The sequence below is a fragment of the Coffea eugenioides genome, chromosome 3 (assembly GCF_003713205.1).
Source record: "Coffea eugenioides isolate CCC68of chromosome 3, Ceug_1.0, whole genome shotgun sequence".
Lineage (NCBI taxonomy): Eukaryota > Viridiplantae > Streptophyta > Magnoliopsida > Gentianales > Rubiaceae > Coffea > Coffea eugenioides.
The window spans coordinates 16565977-16585928 of NC_040037.1; the positions used below are offsets into that span (position 1 = coordinate 16565977).

The 19952-nt window shown below is 34.6% G+C and overlaps 1 protein-coding gene and 1 pseudogene across 1 annotated transcript; both read right to left on the reverse strand.

Moving 5' to 3' along the window:
* Positions 1–3553: 3553 nt before the first annotated feature.
* Positions 3554–8177, reverse strand: LOC113766190 (annotated as a pseudogene).
* Positions 8178–10077: 1900 nt separating this feature from the next.
* LOC113765753 (ras-related protein RABA5c-like) lies at positions 10078–18143 on the reverse strand. Its single transcript, XM_027309996.1, has 2 exons — positions 17505–18143; positions 10078–10591 (listed from the first exon to the last, which is right to left on the reverse strand). The coding sequence occupies exons 1-2, from the start codon at positions 18034–18036 to the stop codon at positions 10269–10271; spliced, it is 855 nt and encodes a 284-aa protein (XP_027165797.1). The 5' UTR covers positions 18037–18143; the 3' UTR covers positions 10078–10268.
* Positions 18144–19952: the final 1809 nt, after the last annotated feature.

Below are 19952 nucleotides of genomic sequence, written 5' to 3' on the forward strand. Positions count from 1 at the left end.
GCTCCATTTTTTATATGTGGACAACTTTACTCAGGTTTTTGGAGACTCGAATGATACGGTGGGAAAGGATTTGAATTCAAAATTTTATATTTATACTTTTTTCTCTGAACCAACCGATCCATCTATTTCCTCTTGGCCAATTGATATATGTCCCATGAATATTTTCATATTCTCTTTTGATTAAATTTAAGGAATAATTTCAAAAATCTTCCCTGAGGTTTCTAACAATTTCAATGAGATCCCTTGAGATTTTAAAAATTACACTTACCTCCTTGCCCATTTAAAATGACAATATTAGTCTTACCATTTTAATAAAACTCCCTTTGTTGGGTATGCATATAGAAAGAATGATATTTATAATTATTTTTTTCTTTTTCTTTTCTCTTCTTATTCCTCTTTTTTTTTTCATATTTTACATGTAAAACCACAGAACTATAAACTATAAATATTGCTTCTAGTCGTTATCATTACCAAATGTTGAATTAGTGACCATTTTTTTGACAACTTTGAATCTAATCTAATTTTTTGTTGATCCTTTTTTTCTTTGCACCAAAAACAACTGTGATTTAAAAAGAAACTGTCCAAAACTACTACTAAATTATTGATACCTCTAACATTTCAAAAATCTACAAACTCTAAAACGATTATGATAATACTTTCTTCTCCGACCTTCAGGGAATGCGTATCCCAAGTAAAGCACTATGTACAGTAGCTTGTCATAGTGATAAAACTATTGTAATAATTGTTTATTAAATAATAAATATAGGTATGGAAAATTTGATGCTTTTTTTTTTTATAATTGATGCTATATATTTTACGATTGTTTTGAAAAGCAATATAAACTATATAAACCAAGGACATTTTAGGATGTTCATTTAAATTTTTGACCAGTTCTAAGGTTTGGTTACCAAATGTATCAAATCAAAGGGCGGTAAGTACAATTTTTAATAATTTAAGGGAGCTCAATGAAATTGTTTAAAACCTTAGAGGACGTTTATGAAATTATCCCTACTTATAATCAACTTTGAGTGCTACAATCAACATAATGGGCAACCAGAATAAACTCCTAACTATGAAAGTACATGATTTGGAATGATTATAACAAAACCATTAAAATATTCTTCACCTAGGTTGCTGAAAATTATTGGGCCACACAGGATCACTTAGAGGTGGGCTGAAGTGAGAAAAAGTCCACAACACACCACAACTTTCAGCTGGGGAAGTTTTGGACTTTTTATTTGGTGTTCGAAAGGCTTAGAATATGGTGTTCGCAAGAAAGCCGTACAATTTAGTTCATTGAACCCTAGTTTTGGCCCTTTTGGAGTCAAATATTGTTTGGCGTATCCACAATTACCCTTTATTACACCCATGCATTATAAACTCTCCCATAGTAAGAATATAATGCCTATTACACGCATGACAGTCACTACATGCATAATTGAAACAAAAAAAGCTGAAAGAGTGGGACTCATTTGTCCAATTATTCAAAGCTTTGCAATAGTTTCATTTTATCCAATTATTCAAAACTTTTGCAGTGGTCCCTTGAATCCAATTTTCAACATGTTTGCAATGGTAAAATAATGGTAGCATTGTTTCAATTTCACCAGTTTGCAACAGTATTCTTTTTTTTCACTTTCAAAATTTTGTCTATAAATATTGTCAACGTTTTCTCAATTTCTTACTCTCCCTCTCCATCATTTCCTCTACTGTATCATTTGTTTTCTTTAACCTCTTATCTAATTTTTTAAAGTGTTGGGTATTTGTTTAATAATTACCTAATTATTTTTGGAAAATAACAATGTATTATTTTTGAAATACATAAAAATATATACTATTAATTTTCAAAAATTAATAATATTATTTTTTCAGAAAATAAAAAAATTTTAGAATGCAAATATTTCAACAAAAGTTAATAAATTTGTTTTCCAAAAATAGATGAAATTACTTTTCAAAGAATAGATTTATTTATTTATGAGATATGTATTGAGAACTATTAAGATAAATACTTGATTTGATTATAGGTCCATGCTATTATACTATGTAGAGTGTAATTTACAGTGAGTGATAATATAATGAAATAGAGGATAATAAAGTGATGATATAGCATGTGAATTGCACTCTTTAACTCAAAAGAGCGCAACCCATTGTAAATGCCTTAGGACACCTTCAAAACTCTTTCTTGTTTTCATATATTTTTTTTCGGGTTAAGCATCCAGATTTATCTTACGCTACTCCTACACTGTGGGAAGGGGAGTGCCCAAGTGTATTGTGTGAAGGCACAAGAATATACACGTACCATCATTATTACAAGTACATGAATTTCGAAGTTATATGAAAGCACTAGTAAATTCCAAGAGATACATGAATCTACTAATGAATCTGAAAGGGAATGAATGTATTAATGAAGCTTAGGAAAAATGCATGAAAAACACTTAAATTTAAGGCACAATTTTCAACACAAACATGTTATAATCAATATGTTTGTTCACATTATACTTCTACCTAATTTGAATGTCTAACTTCTCTAGCTATTTCTTCCATAAGAATATTAATTCTATTTAAACGAAGACTTTAAACTAGAAATATTCGTTTGTACATTTTATACACCAAAAAATGATAGTCATATGTTGTAAAATCTTTTTTGAGTTCACTAGGCTACTGTAGCAAAGTAAATTCCTTATTTTCTCTAAAAGCGAAATATGTTTTCAACTTTCTCTTAATATCTACATTCAAATACTTATAATTGAGTTAATTAAGGTACTCGACAATTACTAGTATGAAACAAGATGAAAGTTAAAGCTTTATGTCAATAAACGAGTTGAAATATATAAAAATCATGTATCAACTCTCAAGCTTTATTCTAAGCGCAAAGGGTAAAGAGCACATTGATAGATAAAGCACGAGTAAAAATTGCAGTTTTTAGTCCTATGTATGCTTGGCTCGTCTTACTATAGCCTAGTATGTTTGACTTTAGATAATATTTTCTTCCTTAAGAATTTCATACTTCTCATTTAGATCTTCAATTCTTAATTTTTTTTGACATATTAGATCCTTTTATTTCTAACATTATACTCTTGAAAGGCATCTTGGATGCTGGAGAGTGGACTTGAAGTGCAAATTTCATAAAGATCATAGACCGAATTTAAAAAATTAAAAGGTAAAGGACTAAAGTTAAATTATTTATACCTTAAGGAATCATGTATGGTAAAGATGCAATATGGGGAACTAATAATGAAATTATTTTATCATACAAGGAACCAAGACTGGTTCTTCCTTCATTTTCTTTAATCTGTGCTTTGCCCCATATGTGGGAGACAAATCACGTCATCGTTTTCTGCCTCTAGAGAATTTGAAATGTATCATAATGTGGCTTGTTATATAATGAGAATTTTAGCGTACCAAGTACCCTAAAAGTTTAGTGTATCAAATGCTCTTGAAAGAGTTGTAATATACGAAATAGTTATATTCGGATTTCTATTTTTTTTTTTGAAGTTTTTTCTTGAAAATATATTATAGCAATTTGATGTATGTATCAAAAAAGTAATCGAAAATGTGTCCGCGAAAAACGTGAAAATATTTTCTTAGAAAACTGCAATCCAAACAAAGGTAGTTTAGCACCAGGTGACACGATGAGCTTGGTTTCGCACCAGGGGACATGATCTGCGAATTTTGTTATCCTCCTCTACTCAGGTGCTCCCGCATTTTTGCCCACCTTTCCCTTCAAATTCAGGTCAGGGAGAGTTTCTCAGCAGAAGATCCTGAGTCTATTTTCAGTACTTGAGTCTCCTTTTTCTCCAGAAGCAATTGAATCAAGCCTCTCAAAATAATATCAGCCTCATCCTTCTTGATCACTTGAACTTCATCAGGAGACACTTTATTCATCCTTACCAGGTCTTTGATTGCTTCAAGGCTGATTACGTTTGTCTCTCCCTCATTTCCACCTTCTTCCTCAAGCTCAAGGGGAACTGCAGCTTCGGGTGCTTGTTGATTACTTTTATGATTTTCAAATTCGACATTTTTCTTTTTTTCCTCAAGGAACTCAATCAGGCCTTCTAGTGCAGTTTCAGGAGTCACCATTCTTCAATAACTGCTCCCCTACCTCTGCAGGAGTCACCTTTGTAACTTTCATCAGCTGCTCAACAACCAAGAAGAGTGGATGATCTGTGATTCCAAGGTACTTGGAAGCAAGCAATTTGAAACCGCACGGGGTGCAATACGACATGTAAATGTGCACATCCATACGACCAGGGCGCAATAAAGCTGGATCTAGCTTATCTTTATGATCAGTTGTAAACACTATGATGCGCTCATCCCCACAGCTCGACCATAGTCCATCAATGAAGTTCAGCAATCCAGACAAGGTAAACTGGAAAGATGGTGAGTTAGAAAAGATTTTGCTGAGTGCTGACAATCTAATTTCTCCATGGCTGTAGTAAATATATGCATCTCAGGGAGAGATGACTGCAATTACTGGATTCATAGTGAAAATGGAACCTACACTGTCAAATCAGGCTACAAGGAACTGTGCAAAGGGTTAACTGATCAAGAGGAGAGAAGAGGAGCTGAGGGAGAAACCAGCTCAGCTAAATCTGGCAGGAAAACCTGGAAGGTACTGTGGAAGCTGGACGTCAAGTGCAAGCTAAAACACTTTATTTGGAGGTGTATCAATGGAGCATTACCAGTCAATGGACTAATACATTGAAGAACTCAGACTGGTGATCCAATCTGCAAAGGATGTGGAGAGCAAGAGGAATCTATTGATTCCATTGCAGAAAAGCTCAAGAGGTATGGAATATGTCACCAATACAATGGGATGGAGTAGTAGAGCATACAGGGAACTTTTTAGCTTGGTGGAATGCTGTTATGGGAGCAACAAGCAGGATAAATGGCATGGCCCATATAGAGTTGACAGCCAATATACTCTGGCAAATCTGGAAAAATAGAAATGATTGGAATTTTAATGCCAAACAAAGACATCCAATGAAAGCTGTTCAAAAGGCACAACAGGAATGGCAGGAGCAGGTAACAGTCAGAAGAAAGAATGAGAGAATGAGCTCTGCTGATATCAGTGGAGCCAGGGAAGAGCCAGTAGCAGTAGAAGAGGGGAGTGCAGATATTCAAATCCGAGTAACAACTCAAGTGCAGAAAGATTCAAGCAGAGTTGGGATGGGGATTATTGCAACTAACAGCAATAAACAGGTGGTAATAGCTTGGGCACTTAATGATAGAAGCTCAGGAAGTCAACTACAGGTTACTGCTAAAGCTGTTAAGCTGGCCATCATCAAGGCCAAAAAACAGCAGTGGCAGGAAATTAAAGTACGTATCCCCATCATCCAAGTGCTGAAGGAGATAACATCAAGGAAAACCAGGGACATCAGAATGGCAACATTAATCGATGATATCAACAATCTGAGGTCCTTATTCCAGAAATGCTCCTTTTGTTTGGATAGGATTATAGATCATAGATGTAAATTGATTAATGATTATGCTTTAGGCATCTTTCAAGATGAGGAATGGATTAATCCTCAGTGTACTTTGCACTTTTGTATAGCATCACTTGAGCCTTTGCTCATATAAGTGTACATCTTTTGCCCATCAATACAAATTATATCGTCGCTGAAAAAAAAAGTAATAAATATATGCAAGTATCTAAGTCAGAGCCCAAGAGACTGACAAGGAATTCTGTGAATCTCCAGCCCTTGGTACTTCACTAACGAGAAATGGCAACTGGCATTTGGGTACCTGGCTAGGAGTCTAAGACATACCGTTGTAGATGGAACTTGTTTAGACATTCAATTTAATCGCCTTAAACCGTGATTATCACTTTCTGCCAACTTGTATGATAACAGATATGCTTGATAAAGTCTTCTGGTATATGGTATTTGCCAAAGCACTCTAGTTTGTCTATGTGTCAAGAGTTCATCAAGCAATTTCAGCTCACGCAAAGGAGAGAGTCATGCAATGGGCAAAACTGAAGCAATATGTATACCCTCGTAATAAAGCACACTGCAAGATTTAATGCTATGTTACTCCAAAGCAGCACAAATCACGTTGGAAACTTACCCTGTTTTCTTGACCATATTGGTGAGGGTGCATAGGCGCCCTTGATGCTTTTGGCCGGTTGTTCGTGAGCTCAATCGAGCAATCAATGTCCTCCACGACGAGTATCGACTGATTAGCTGTTGAAATCAGATATCTTCTCAGATCAGAGTTGGTCCTGATATCAGTGAGCTCCAAGTCATAGATATCAAATTTTAAATAATTGGCAATGGCTGCAATCAAACTTGATTTCCCTGTTCCTGGTGGCCCAAACAGCAAATACCCTCTTTTCCACGCCTTCCCAACTTTCCTATAAAGCTCTTTCCTTCGGACAAAGTTCTCAAGATCATTGATAACCATCTTTTTATCATCTGCATCCATCGCCAACGTGTCAAATGTGGCTGGATGATCAAGATTAACAGATTGCCACGGATTACCCCTATGTCCCATCATCCGATCATTTCCCAACATAAACAATTTCAGTGTCTTCTTTTCAAGTTCAACAGCCTTGGATCTTTCCAAAACATAAGGCAAGTACTCACCAATAACCATTTCCTTATGCTTCTTGTGAAAGATTAATTCATAATACCGGTGTTCAGATATCATAGTTGAATTGTAGTCACCAGGCATCGTAACGTATCTCGGTTGAATCTGCTCACGAACCATCCTCCATTTTAGCTGGATGCCGTTAAATTGTTGGGCGAGTTCTTCATTGCTTTCCATGTAAACGTTGATTTTCTTTTCTTTTTGAGGCAACGTGGCTCGAAGCCTTTTGGTGGACGGACTTAGGATGGATCCCAAGTAAACTTCTACAGCCTTGAAGAGTTGATTTTGGCCGAGGCCATCGTATTCATCGATGGCTAAGATGATTTCATTGGAGAATGCTGTCTTCATTGGAGAATGCTGTGAAAAGCTGGTGAACTTTGGTGAAGAAGAAGTGTCTGAACTCCTGGGGGATGATATCATTGGCGAAGGACCTAATAAGCATGGCTGTGGCAGTTACAGAGGCTGCAGCAGAAATGATTGCTTCGGTTGATGGTATTTGGATGTTTGAAAAATGTATGCCCTTTGGGGAATTGTTTTCAGGAACTCAGATCAATGGGGTTTGATGTAGCTGAAGAGGGTTCCAGGTACTTCAAAATATAAACAAAGAATCAAGAGGAATAACGCTGAGATTCAGTGGAATTCTTCTTGGAATTTTTTTGTTTCCAATCTGTGAAGCTGGAATGACAAGGAAATTAAGCAGAAATAGAAAAAGTCTCGAATAGTACTATTATTGGACAGTAAAGATTGAAGACTTTTGGTAGACTTTAGGAAATGGGGTTTTCTCAAGAATTAAATTATGGTGTTAGTTGGGGAAAGACTAAAGAAAAGGCAACTGATCACTCAATCAGCAAAGACTTCTACCAAGACTCCCAAAGTCTTCTTCCCCTTCTAGATGACGTTTCTGACCAGCAACGCCTGTTTCTTCAGCCAATTAATGACTCCAATCTTCAAGTGATGTACCCTCCGAGTTCTTTTCCTTTCTTCATATTCCAGACTTAAGATTAAACTCTAACAGGCCTTTTTTCCTGTATACCTAATAGGTTTTAAGCTAGCCAGAAACAGAACATATCCAATAAATTCGTTTATTGCACAATTTCTAATGCAACTAAAATTGGATTTTCCTGAGGAATACAAAAAACTTGAACAATTGCTTACCTTTTCAAAAAATTTGGTTATTGCAATCCTTCTAATGTAGTCAAATCTGCAATTTCCTGAGAACTTCTGAGATGACCTTTTCAAAGAACTTATACTGACTAGTGGTCTAAGAAGGAAGTTGCTGCATTTAAATACTTAGTGTCCAAAAAGAAGGGTAGAAAAAGTATAGAAAGGCAATGATCAAAGCATGTCTGAGTGATCAAAGAAATGTTCTACCAGTTGAACAACTACTGAATAAGCAAGCAACTAGTACTCCAAAAGAAGACAGGAAAAATCCACTTCTCATCCCTAAATTTTGAGTTAGGGACACATTTCATCCCCAAAATTTTAAACACATCACATTTAATACATAAATTAATTATTTTTTTCACATTTAGTCCAAAAACGGTAAATTACTTAATTTGGATGAAAAAAGTCACATGTTGGTACTTGACCATTAAGTAAAAACAAGTTTTTTAGTTAAAATTAAGCGATAATTTCAGAAACCTCCCCTGAGGTTTCTGATATTTACACTTACCTCTCCTGTGGTTTGAACAATTACACTGACCTCCCCCGAGGTTACTAATCCTTTACAAATTCAGTCCAAATGATTAAAATATTATTTTAGCGAGTGAAATTAGAATTTTGTACCTGATTTGTCCTTTGTGCCACATGTCCAATGAATGGCAAAATATTACAAATTAATTAACAATTAATAAACTTTAACGAGCGCAGTTTATAGGCAAATACGTATTGCCTATTTAAAGTACCAGCTCTTTACATGAATTTTATTTTCAAACATTTACTTTATCACAAATATTTATTCTCAAATACAGATTTGTATTTACTCTCAAATATTTAATTTTTGTTAAATACAAAACCTACCAGCTTTTCTTCCGTAGAAATATTAATATAACATTTTTTCAATTTCAGTTACAAATATTTATGTATTTAACATAAATTAAATGATTCAGAATAAAATACTCATAAAGAACTAATACTTTACTCATGTAATGGATGAAAGCCATAAAAATTTAACATTTTATAGGCCATTTCTTTTATTTTAATTTATATTAAATAGATAACCTATCGATTTTTTTTACAAGAATATTATTGTAACACCTTTTAATTTTTAATTACAAATATTGATGTATTTATTGTAAATTAAATATTTAAAAATAAAATACATGTAAAGAGCCGGTACTTTAAATAAGTTATGCGTATTTGCCTATAAACTACACTCCTTACTTAAATCAATAAACTATACTCCTTAACTTAAATCAATAAACTATACTCCTTACTTTAAATAGTGTAGTTTATAGGCAAAAACGCATATCCTATTTAAAATATCAGCTCTTTACAGATATTTTATTTTCAAATATTTAATTTATGATAAATATATTAACATTTGTAATTAAAAATTAAAAAGTGTTAAAGTAATATTCTTGCAAAAAAAATCAGTAGGTTGTCTATTTAATATAAATTAAATATTTTTGAAAAAATAAATGGCCTCATAAACTATTAATTTTTTATGACTTTCATCCATTACATGAGTAAAATATTGGCTCTTTATGGATATTTTATCCTGAATCATTTAATTTATATTAAATACATAAATATTTATAACCAAAATTGAAAAAGTGTTATATTAATATTTCTACAAAAGAAAAACTGGTAGGTTTTGTGTTTAACAAAAATTAAATATTTGAGAGTAAATACAAATCTGTATTTGAGAATAAATATTTGTGATAAAGTAAATGTTTGAAAGTAAAATACATGTAAAGAGTTGGTACTTTAAATAGGCAATACGTATTTGCCTATAAATTACGTTCGTTAAAGTTTATTAATTGTTAATTAATTTGTAATACTTTGCCATTCATTGGACATGTGGCACAATGGACAAATCAGGTATAAAATTCTAATTTCACTCTCTAAAATAATATTTTAATCATTTGGATTGAATTTGTAAAGGATTAGTAACCTCAGGGGAGGTCAGTGTAATTGTTCAAATCACAGGGGAGGTAAGTGTAAATGTCAGAAACCTCAGGGGAGGTTTCTGAAATTATCCCTAAAATTAACAACCACGTCAGTCTTTTCTATCCAAATTGAATATTTTACCGTTTTTGATAAAATGTTGTCTAAAATAATTAATTCATATATTAAATGTGATATGTCTAAAAGTCTCGAAATATGTCTCGGGGACGAAATGTGTCTCTAACTCAAAATTTAAGGACGAAAAATGAATTTTTTCCAAAAAAAACTGTTGGGGAAGCTGCTTTTAGCTTTTACACCTGAGCACAATGCTAAGGATTGAGCACAACAGAACAAATATAACAGAAAATAAACAGTCTCATAAAATAAGTACTGGTATAAAAAAAATTTAAATTTGACCTTTCACTAATTATCCATTGTCCTTATGGTATCCAAGAAAAAAAAAGGAACAGCAACCCCTTGATAAATATAATATTCGCCAATAAATGAAAAAATAGGGAAATGAACACCGTTTAAGGCAAATAAATAGAAACCATTTTACACATCTTAAATTTCAATCATCCGGAGCAACAAGAATATAAGCCTTGTGTCTGCTTTGTACCGTCATTCCCATCGTTGACAAGGCTAATCCGATTGACAGATAATTCCGCTTTGTAAGAATCAGAGTTCAGTACCTTCCTGCTAACGTTGTTGTAGATCTCTCGAATAACCATCTCAAAAGCTGTTATTACGTTTGTTGAATCTAATGCAGATGTCTCCATGAAGAACAATCCTTCTGATTCTGCGAGACTCTTGCCTTCCTCCACGCTCACATCCCTTATATTCTCCAAATCACATTTGTTCCCGACAAGCATCCTTGCAACAGTTGTATCAGAATGAGCTGCAAGATGATAACTTAAAGGTCATTGGAAACGCAGAGGGTAGTTACACGATGAGAATGATAGACCATGAAATTGATTCTGAAAGCAAGAGACCGTAGCTTGAGAACCATACCCATGCCCAAAAAGATATTCAGTGACCACAACTTCCACAACATACCAAGTGGAAAATGAAATCATCAATGTCATTGTTTAGGAGAAAAATATACTTCCCTTCTGACAGTACATCTGTTTTGACAATTAAACAAAGAAGAAAACTATCTTTTCTGCCTCCCTGATATAGGCGTCCAACACGCATTCCTCTTAAAACCCCCAATAGCATTTTCCTCAGGCTTGTAGAGGGGCATTTGATCATGGAATGATAAAGAAATTACTCAAAGAATCCCCTTTCAAAATATCTTCGCAGAAAAAAGATTGAGAAAGGGGTAGAGGCGCAGGCAGGCAAATATCAACATAAACCACAACCCAATATAAACAATGACATGGGATGGGATGAATCAAAATAACTACACAATGACATCAACAACAGCATTAAAGTAGAAAAAAGAAACAAGCACAGGACACCGTCACTTGCAACTGTGGCAAACCCAAATTGGGAAAAAAAAATCAATGGGACCTAATCTGCTAAAGAATCTCCACTGCAAAACAATTGGTATGCGAAGGTGTCTGCAAGAACACGTATATGATGACAACATCAACTGTAAAGTGTATCTAATGCAATTTCCTAACCAATAGTTACAATTTCAAAGGAAGTGACTGGGGAAGGATCTTACTAAACAAAGAGGAATATGAAATTATAATCAGAACATTGTAGAGTTGGTGATAAAATCGCATGGCTAAAATGTAGTCACGATCGGAGTTACTTCACCATTCCACGACTTCAAAATTACAGCTTATACTTTCTGTACCTAGACCTCTTTGTCCCAATATCAACTTTGTCTCTCTTTGTTCTTCTTTCTTCCCTATTGCATTCTCTCAAGCAAAGTTATTAAACCCAACCCGACCAGACGATTGAATTGGTCAACTCAGTGACCCGACCATGGGACTGGGATGGCAGACTAGACCAACCAGATAAGGACAGCAGCCATTTGGACCCAGTGAAACCTACTGGTAAATTGGGAGACTGGGAACTCGCCTGGTTTGAGCAAACATCCCACAATGACTTCTTTAAGCCAAACTTTTATCATTCAATAGAGAATCATATCACTTTCCATCTTTTTGCTCTTTATTTCAAACTTTTCAATTGATTTCTTATAGTTCACAAACATACTTCTGGTATTCTACAGCTTCTAGCTATCCAATATAAAACCAGAAGGCCAACAACAACAAACTTACATTTGGAACAAGTACATTTTGATTTAGAAATTTGACTATGTAACTTATTACAAGTTGGAATTATCAAAATAGTTGGCTTTTATCTTTCAAAATCTTAATAATTTGAATGTTAACAACTGAGTTATATTATTGTACTATTTTATGGAAACCAACAATTTAACCAGTGATCCATCAGTTGAAAAATTAACCCGCTGACCAGCCCCATGCCTGGTTGATCATTGGATTAATTTTTTTACCATTTCTAAATTGACTAGCCTCACTGTGTTTCCTTTCCTCAAGTCAAAGTTGACTAAGTTTAAGTGATTTGCTTTTGCTTTTCTTTGGGTCACCCAAATGGGATGGACCCAAGCCCAACAATCTCCCCCTTCAGCTTGTACGAGGGCACCACCAATCTTGCTCCCCATCTGCAAAACAAGAACTTCCCCCTTACTCAACATTTCAGCACCATCAACTATATGTGCTTTTTCAAGTGACAAAAGCTTGAATTGCTAAGCTTGGATCCATCTCACTTGAGTGGCCCAAAGAAAAATAAAAGTTCATCACCTTAAAATAATCAACTTTGACTTCAGCAAAGGAAGGCCAGGTGAGACTAATCACTTCAGAGAAAGCATAAGTAGTGTGAGCACAAAAAGAATGAAGAGAGAAAATTGAAATTGGCATAAGAGATCCAGAGATAAAGTAAAGCAGCAACTTTGAATCCATGATCCAATGGTGAAACAAAGACCATTGAAATGAGATTTTAGTCACATAATCCTCTCATCAAACTCTACACATGTAACCATTCCAAGCTTCAGATTCCTCTTTGTTGGTTAACATCCTTCCAAACCCTCTTCTTTTGAAGTTGTACTTTTTGGAAGAGAAATTGTAGTAGGTCCATGATGTTAATGTTTTTGTCATCTAATTGTCCCAGATAGACCTTTGTATCGTGTTATTTTCAATGTGGAGAACTTATAGCTAGCCTAGGTCCAATGATTTTTCCTAGAATGGGTTTTCCATAGGTTCTCTCAAACTCTTGATATGATGATACCTCAAATTTGACAATGGAGTTCTGTTTAAGAGATGCTTTCTGTGATTCATCAAATGCCATATGAATCTTTAGGAGTTCATGCTATCTCATTATCTCTTTTCTCGATAGTTATCTATCTACTGCATTAGACAGCTAAAAGGCTCAAACAAGGATCAGAGAGTTTTGGTGACTAAACAAAAGCAATAAGGATACAAACCAGTTAGTGGAGAAGTGGTCAGACCTCAATTTGAAAGGGGACTGGCCTTGAGAGTTAGAGGAATAGCATAATGCTAACTTAAAGAACTATAGGGGGATTTCTAATTAGGATGGGGGATCTCTCTGTCTCAGACACACACACACACACATGATGGTTTCAAAACCCATCGTAAAGCTACTCCTTAGATCCTCCATGAGTCGATTGATTTATTGTCTATATGCGTGTGTGTATCTGCAAGACAGTCAAGCTTGGATCCTGGGATTCTTGATCATGGCTCAATTATAAGTCTGGTTTCTTCTCTTTGAAAATTACCTAGTCTTACATCCTCAATTTCCATAAATATTGTTCTATGAAAATAGACAATCCCAGCCAAACAACTCTCGCAGGTTGGTAAGAAGTTACTCTTCTTAGGTAGGACAAGATTCGACAAAGAAAAGAGAGTGCTCGACTAGAATAACAGCTTTAGAGACCATAACAACATAGATAACTGCTTCCCCCTCTTCTCCATATTTAAGCCAAACTGTATGGCTGCTAGAAAGAAAGACGACCACACCTTCTTGTAAATGGTGTCAACAAGAGGCATTTTAACCCCCCCCCCCCTCCCCACCAAAATTGACCTTTTCTATAAGCAATCTTCAATGAGTGGAGACAAGCAATCTTATTTAGAAAGGTGCTCGTCAAGTAACGTCGGCTTTCGAGCCCAAACCCAACTTTTCTATGTTGGGTGGTCAAGTGCATCTTACTTATATCAAAGCTTTCCTTTGGCTTTTAACAAATAATAGGACATTTTACTTAGGATTGGTAACGTGCACCCTCACGTTTTCTTCGCTTGCTTTGTAGTAGTGGAAATTGCCAAAACTTAAACTACAAAAAAGAGTTTGATGCAGATAATACTCGATTGTTAATCATGCATTTAGGGGAATATAATTTAAACTCGAACAATGGCTTTATGGTTTTGAGAAATTTTATTGTCCAAGTCTTGAGGATGAAACTGTGGAGGGCAGAATGGAATACCTAGCCCCAAACTATAATTGTAGTTTGGTCCTTTAACTATTAATCGGGGTTTATTATGTAATAAGCTAACAATTTAGAGACTTATTGGTAAAACAATAGAATTTTCCATACCTCACTGAACCCATCAACACACACTCTCCCCTTCGTCATTTGTTTTTCCCCCATTTTATTTGCTTTTCTTCTCCTTCCATTTTTCTCTCAAACGCACTGAAAGTTGATGCTCAATTCATCATCAACAAAGCCTCAATACTGTGCACGCAGCCCAAAGTCTTCATACCTGTGACTTGAAGTAATAAGTCCTCAATTATGATGATCTTTGGTCACCGGATGTACCCGCAATTGGCAGTCAAAGGTGATGGATTACTATTAATAGCAGTTTTTATATTATCAACATTTCTCTGAATAAATTCACTAGTTGGGGTTTATTGTATATCTAATCCAAAAAACTTAATTAGTTAGACATAATATTAAAAGCCTAGTAAAATCTCCATTAACCTCTCCAAATCAATTTTATTTGTAATCCAACTACCCCAATTAAAGCTAAGGAAATGTGCTAGTTTGACAGCTTGTTCAATGTTGCAAATGAAGTTTATAGTTGGACTTCCAATTTTCACAATTTATGTATGGACTAGCAATGATAATTCACTCCCTTTTTTAATTTCTGGGCAGGAATGTTGACAAATGGCAGCTTTCAAGTTTCAAACATCTCACTAGCTAATTTGTTGATAGATTGAAAGCAGTTCCACTGTAACTTGACTATAGATTCCTCCTTAAATTAGTTTTTTACCCCATCCTCATCTAGCAAATCTTTGCGACTCCTTAATTACAAATTATCTTCTATGGGCTTTACTAGTAGAGAAGATTGTAGTGACATATAAATTAAATATGGGTAAAAAATAAAAAAACCCCCTGTGGTAAATCTAATACACAGAAAAACCCCCCATGGTTTCAAAATATACAACACGACCCCTCATGCTTTGAACTAAATTGTAAAGGTGACGGAATCCGTTAAACTTAACGGAAATGGACGAAATGACCAAAATGCCCTGATATAATTAAGCAAAAGACAGTTCAAAAAAATCATTTGTTTTATTCTCTAAATAGAGAGAATTGAGGGTTAAGGGGTAGAATAGGTATATTTGATAAAAATTAGGTATAAAATTTTTTTTTAAGTTCCAATAAGTCATTTCCATTAAGTTTAATGGATTCCGTCACCTTTACAATTTAATTCAAAGCATGAGGTGTCGTATTGTATATTTTGAAACCATAGGGGGGCTTTTCTGTGTATTTGGCTTACCACAGGGGGCTTTTTTGTTTTTTACCCATTAAACATATACTCATGAACTTCATCTTGACTTCAAAAATAACATTATTTTCCTATAAGCATTCCTTAAAAATTAATTTTGTGTTTCAATGAAATGCTTTATACTAATGAAGTCTTTTAACCATACACTGCTACTTTGATGTGGAAGATGAAACATTATGTTTAAAGCATATCCTGTTACTTTTTTGGCAAGCCGAATTAAGAACAACTATATACAGACATAAGCTGATTTCAATAAATGAAAAGTTAGTGAAACATCCTACTTCTTTTGGAGGAAACAGCGCACCATCATAGGAGGTATCATAAACTAATTAGAAAATGAATAAGAACCTAATTAGATTATATTGGCAAAAAATGATATGCCGATAAATTATGTGTACACACACATATTACATAGCATAAATACATACATCTTAGCATGATCTTCAGAATCCAAATTTCCTACCATTTGGAGTACTCTGTTATACAGGCAGGTAAACATGGTGTATTTGATCTTATATCACATATAATAAGGAACAAAATTAGCCATTCTAATGTAAAGAAGCAAATTAGATTTTTTTCTTATTTTACTAATTATCAAGCTGTTAGAGTATTCAATTAATATAAGATGTACAGGATGTAATTGAACAAAATCTACCCCATAAATCATCCAAAATTATGTGTTTCCTTCCAATTTCAGGACCTCGCATAAGAACATTCACTGCTTTCCGGAGAAAGACTTTCATGTTACTCATTCATTTGAATATGTATCCTCAGCCTCCACATCATTTGAAGATGAACGTAGCAATTACAGCTTCCAGAAAATGTAAATGAGAAAAAACTAGTGCAAAGTATCAATCTACAATGTCAAAACAAATAAATAAGAAAATATCTTTCTTAGTTTTTCCCCCTTTTCCCAGTTAAAGAAGGTGTATTCTTATCAATCTTTTCTATCTGTCTTGTGCTCGAAAACTATTTCTGAAATAGAATAATTTTTTTTTAAGTTTTTCCCAATTTTGTCTTTCTTGTATCATCCATCAATGTAAATTTACATTGGACTGAAACACAGAACTTTTCTACCCTGATTTTGGAAGCTACTTTCTATCTCCAGCCCCTGTATAATTTGTTTGCTTTCAGAAGTTCATATATAATTGATTATGAAGTCATGTTACCCATGATCACCTTCTTGTTGAAACCATCCAAATTATCCAATCATTGAATTAATGCATGCATTTCCTTCATTGTTAACTTGCACAAATTTCAATCTCCATAAAGATGGCAGAGATCAATAGGTAACATTAATCACTATATCAACCATGTGTTTCATACTAGTAATCACACATATAGTCATAAGATCCTGATTCCACCTTAAACAAGTGCAATAATTCAATCAAATCTAAACACTAACCACTTTTCACAATTATCTCTGATCTCATGTCAATATCGCCTAATCTACTTGGTCAAGGTTGGTACAAATCTCAACCACCACATGCAAGTCTGTTAATCTGCGCATTTCACATTTATGATTCTTCCCTTTTCATTGAAGGGACAAAAATTCATCTTAAACTATCCAACTACATCCTTGCCCCCATACCCCACTAGTTACAATCTGAAATGCACCATGTACTATAAAACATGAATGCATACATTCTGCACCAATGATCTTATATTTTTTCTTTGAAACAGTAGAAATTAAAATCTCAAATGGATCTAGGATTCCACAATTGACATTTCCAAGACACTTCCAATTTTTTATGCACCTCTATCAAACATGTGTACAGCTGCTCATGCAGGACCTACCAACCTTTTAAGGGATGTGTCAAACAATCAATACCACCACCCAACAAAATTCAAATGAGTTGATCTCAACCATCAATCCCAGTTGCAATTGCTAGATTTTGTATTAGCAATTGCAAAGCCTATCACTCTAGTTTTATATGTCACCAATAAAAGTACCAATACCGATGCATGAAGTACAACACACAATAAGAAACATATATTCAAGAAAACAAAAAACTTTTAAGAATTCGAAAAACGTACTCTTAAGTTCATCAAGCCAGCGAGGAATGCTTTCAAAGGTGGTCCTCCGACTAATATCATAAACCAAAAGCGCACCAAAGGCACCACGATAATAAGCAGAGGTGACAGCCCGAAAGCGTTCTTGACCAGCAGTGTCCCAAATCTGAGCTTTAACTTCTTTCCCATCAATTTCAAGGCTCTGGGTCTGAAACTCCACCCCAATTGTGGCTTTAGAATGTGGGTTGAACTCGTTTCTTGCATATCTAGACAACAAGTTGGATTTTCCCACAGCTGAGTCCCCTATTATCACTATCTTGAACAGATACTCCTCTCCCTCTTCATCTGATGAATCCATGGGAAGAAGCTGTGAGCCTTGAGGGAGGGTAGTGGGATTTTTGAGAGGAGGAACTGAGCAGAAAGATGTGGGATGTGGAGAAGAGGTGGCCGAGGAGACAAGGTGGAGGCTGGGACAATGACCAGTGAGGTAACAATAAATGATGATAAATAGTGCTGTGTTGTGGTGTGTGCCAACGACTCTGAGTTGGTTTGTCATCAACTTGTCGGTGTTAAATGGCGTTTGACTGGTTTTTCCATGATTGAATCAACGAAGGATCAACGGTTCTTTTGGTAAAAGATAAAACAGGAAAAGATTTTCTTACCGAAAGAGAAAACAAGAGGAAAAAGGAAAGAAGAGATTACGTGCTTTTGGTTTGGAAATGTGCGCCCTTTCTTCTTATTTTTAGGATACTGAAGAGGCGCTAAAGGCGATTGACGTTGGAATTTTGGTGCGAGCAGCATCATTTGTATTTATTATTAGTAGATCGGATTGCAAGAGATTACATGGACGCATAAGAAAATAGGGATAATATCAGAAGCCTCCCTGAGGTCATTCTTAATATCATTTAGCACTTCTAAAGTTTTAAAAATATCACTTATGTCCCTTACTTTTGTTATTTGTGCAACAAAATTCATAAAAATTCCAAACTATCCTTTGCTTATTTTGCTAAATAAAAATAATTCTAAGACACTTTATTTACTCTAAAAAAATCACCATCTAAAAAATGACAGACCTCGTTTTATAGATCTAGTGGTCTAAATTTTGCCACATCTTTAATATTTGAGTTAGTGAGATGGTGTGATAAATTTTGAGTCACTGAATCTACATAAATCGGATCCATCCACGTATTTGGCCTTAAAAATAATCTCTAGTTGTACCAATATATCTGATGATCGCAAATAGGCGGGATGAATGGGATTTTGGATGGGACTTAAATTTTTTCTTTCCCAAATGGCAAAAGCAAATTCCATTAAATAAAACCCCAAGGTTTTATAGAAGTGAAGCCACTGCTCTTGCTATATCTGCTTGAACAGCCTCGAATATCCAAACTGGGAAGCTAGACTTCCATTCAGTAACATTTTTTAAGTTTAAAGCAAATCTTGCTAGTTTGTGTCTAACAGTGTTGTTCTTTCTTCAATCATAGCAAATTCATTGAAGATTGCAACCAATTGTGCCACCCTGATTGTTGATTTATTCATTTGTGGTACGTATCTCCTTCGGAAGTGATCCGATTAGGCAAAGAACAATTTGAGAAATAATGCCAGTTTCCATTGATTCAAATATTTTTTGCCCCCGTTGCCTTCCTTGAGGACAAATAATCTTTAAAAGGGGAAATATTGTCACGATCCAAATGTATAGATTTAATATACCAATTGCTTAGTCTTTAATATTTGAATATGTAACCATGAGGTATCTTTGTGTGTGGTTCAATTAGTAATATATTGAGGGGTCTACAAAACCTTGTTATTGGTTAGAGGGGTCTCTTAGGAATAACAGAAATTATTTGCTATGTCTCTCAAAAAAAAAATTTTTTGTTAGTAAAAATACATTTGTAAAACCTACTCTATCCTAATTTAGGAGGAAAGGGGAGCCTAAGGTTTTACTACATTTGTAAAACCTACTCTATCCTAATCTAGTGGATATACAGACCCAATTAGATCAAGGGAGTGCTATAGCACAATTCCTAGATTTTTTTCGCTGCAAGTGAGATTTGAACCCTCACCTACAATCCAAGGAGGGACTTAAGTCCCCTTTTCGGTGGCCACTGAGTCATTGGCCCAGTGGTTTATGTCTCTCAATTACTCTCTGGTTTCTCTTGTTTTTATCTTCGGCTTCCGATTCTTCCTTGTCCGTTATTGCTTCTTGATTCTGCTTCTATGTCTTCCTCTTATTCTTTCTACAATATCTCCAATTCTTAATAATTCTCAAGAAAAATAAATAAAATCAAATTGGGATTCTGACATGCTTGTTTGTTGTCACAATTTACACCAAATGGTGCACGAGCAAACTTTAAAAAAAAAAGGTAAATTACATGTAACTCTCCTGTGATTTTGCATAATGCCAGATAACCCATTTGAAGTTTCAAAATAACCACATAACCATTTATGATTTTATGTAAAGCGAAAATGGGC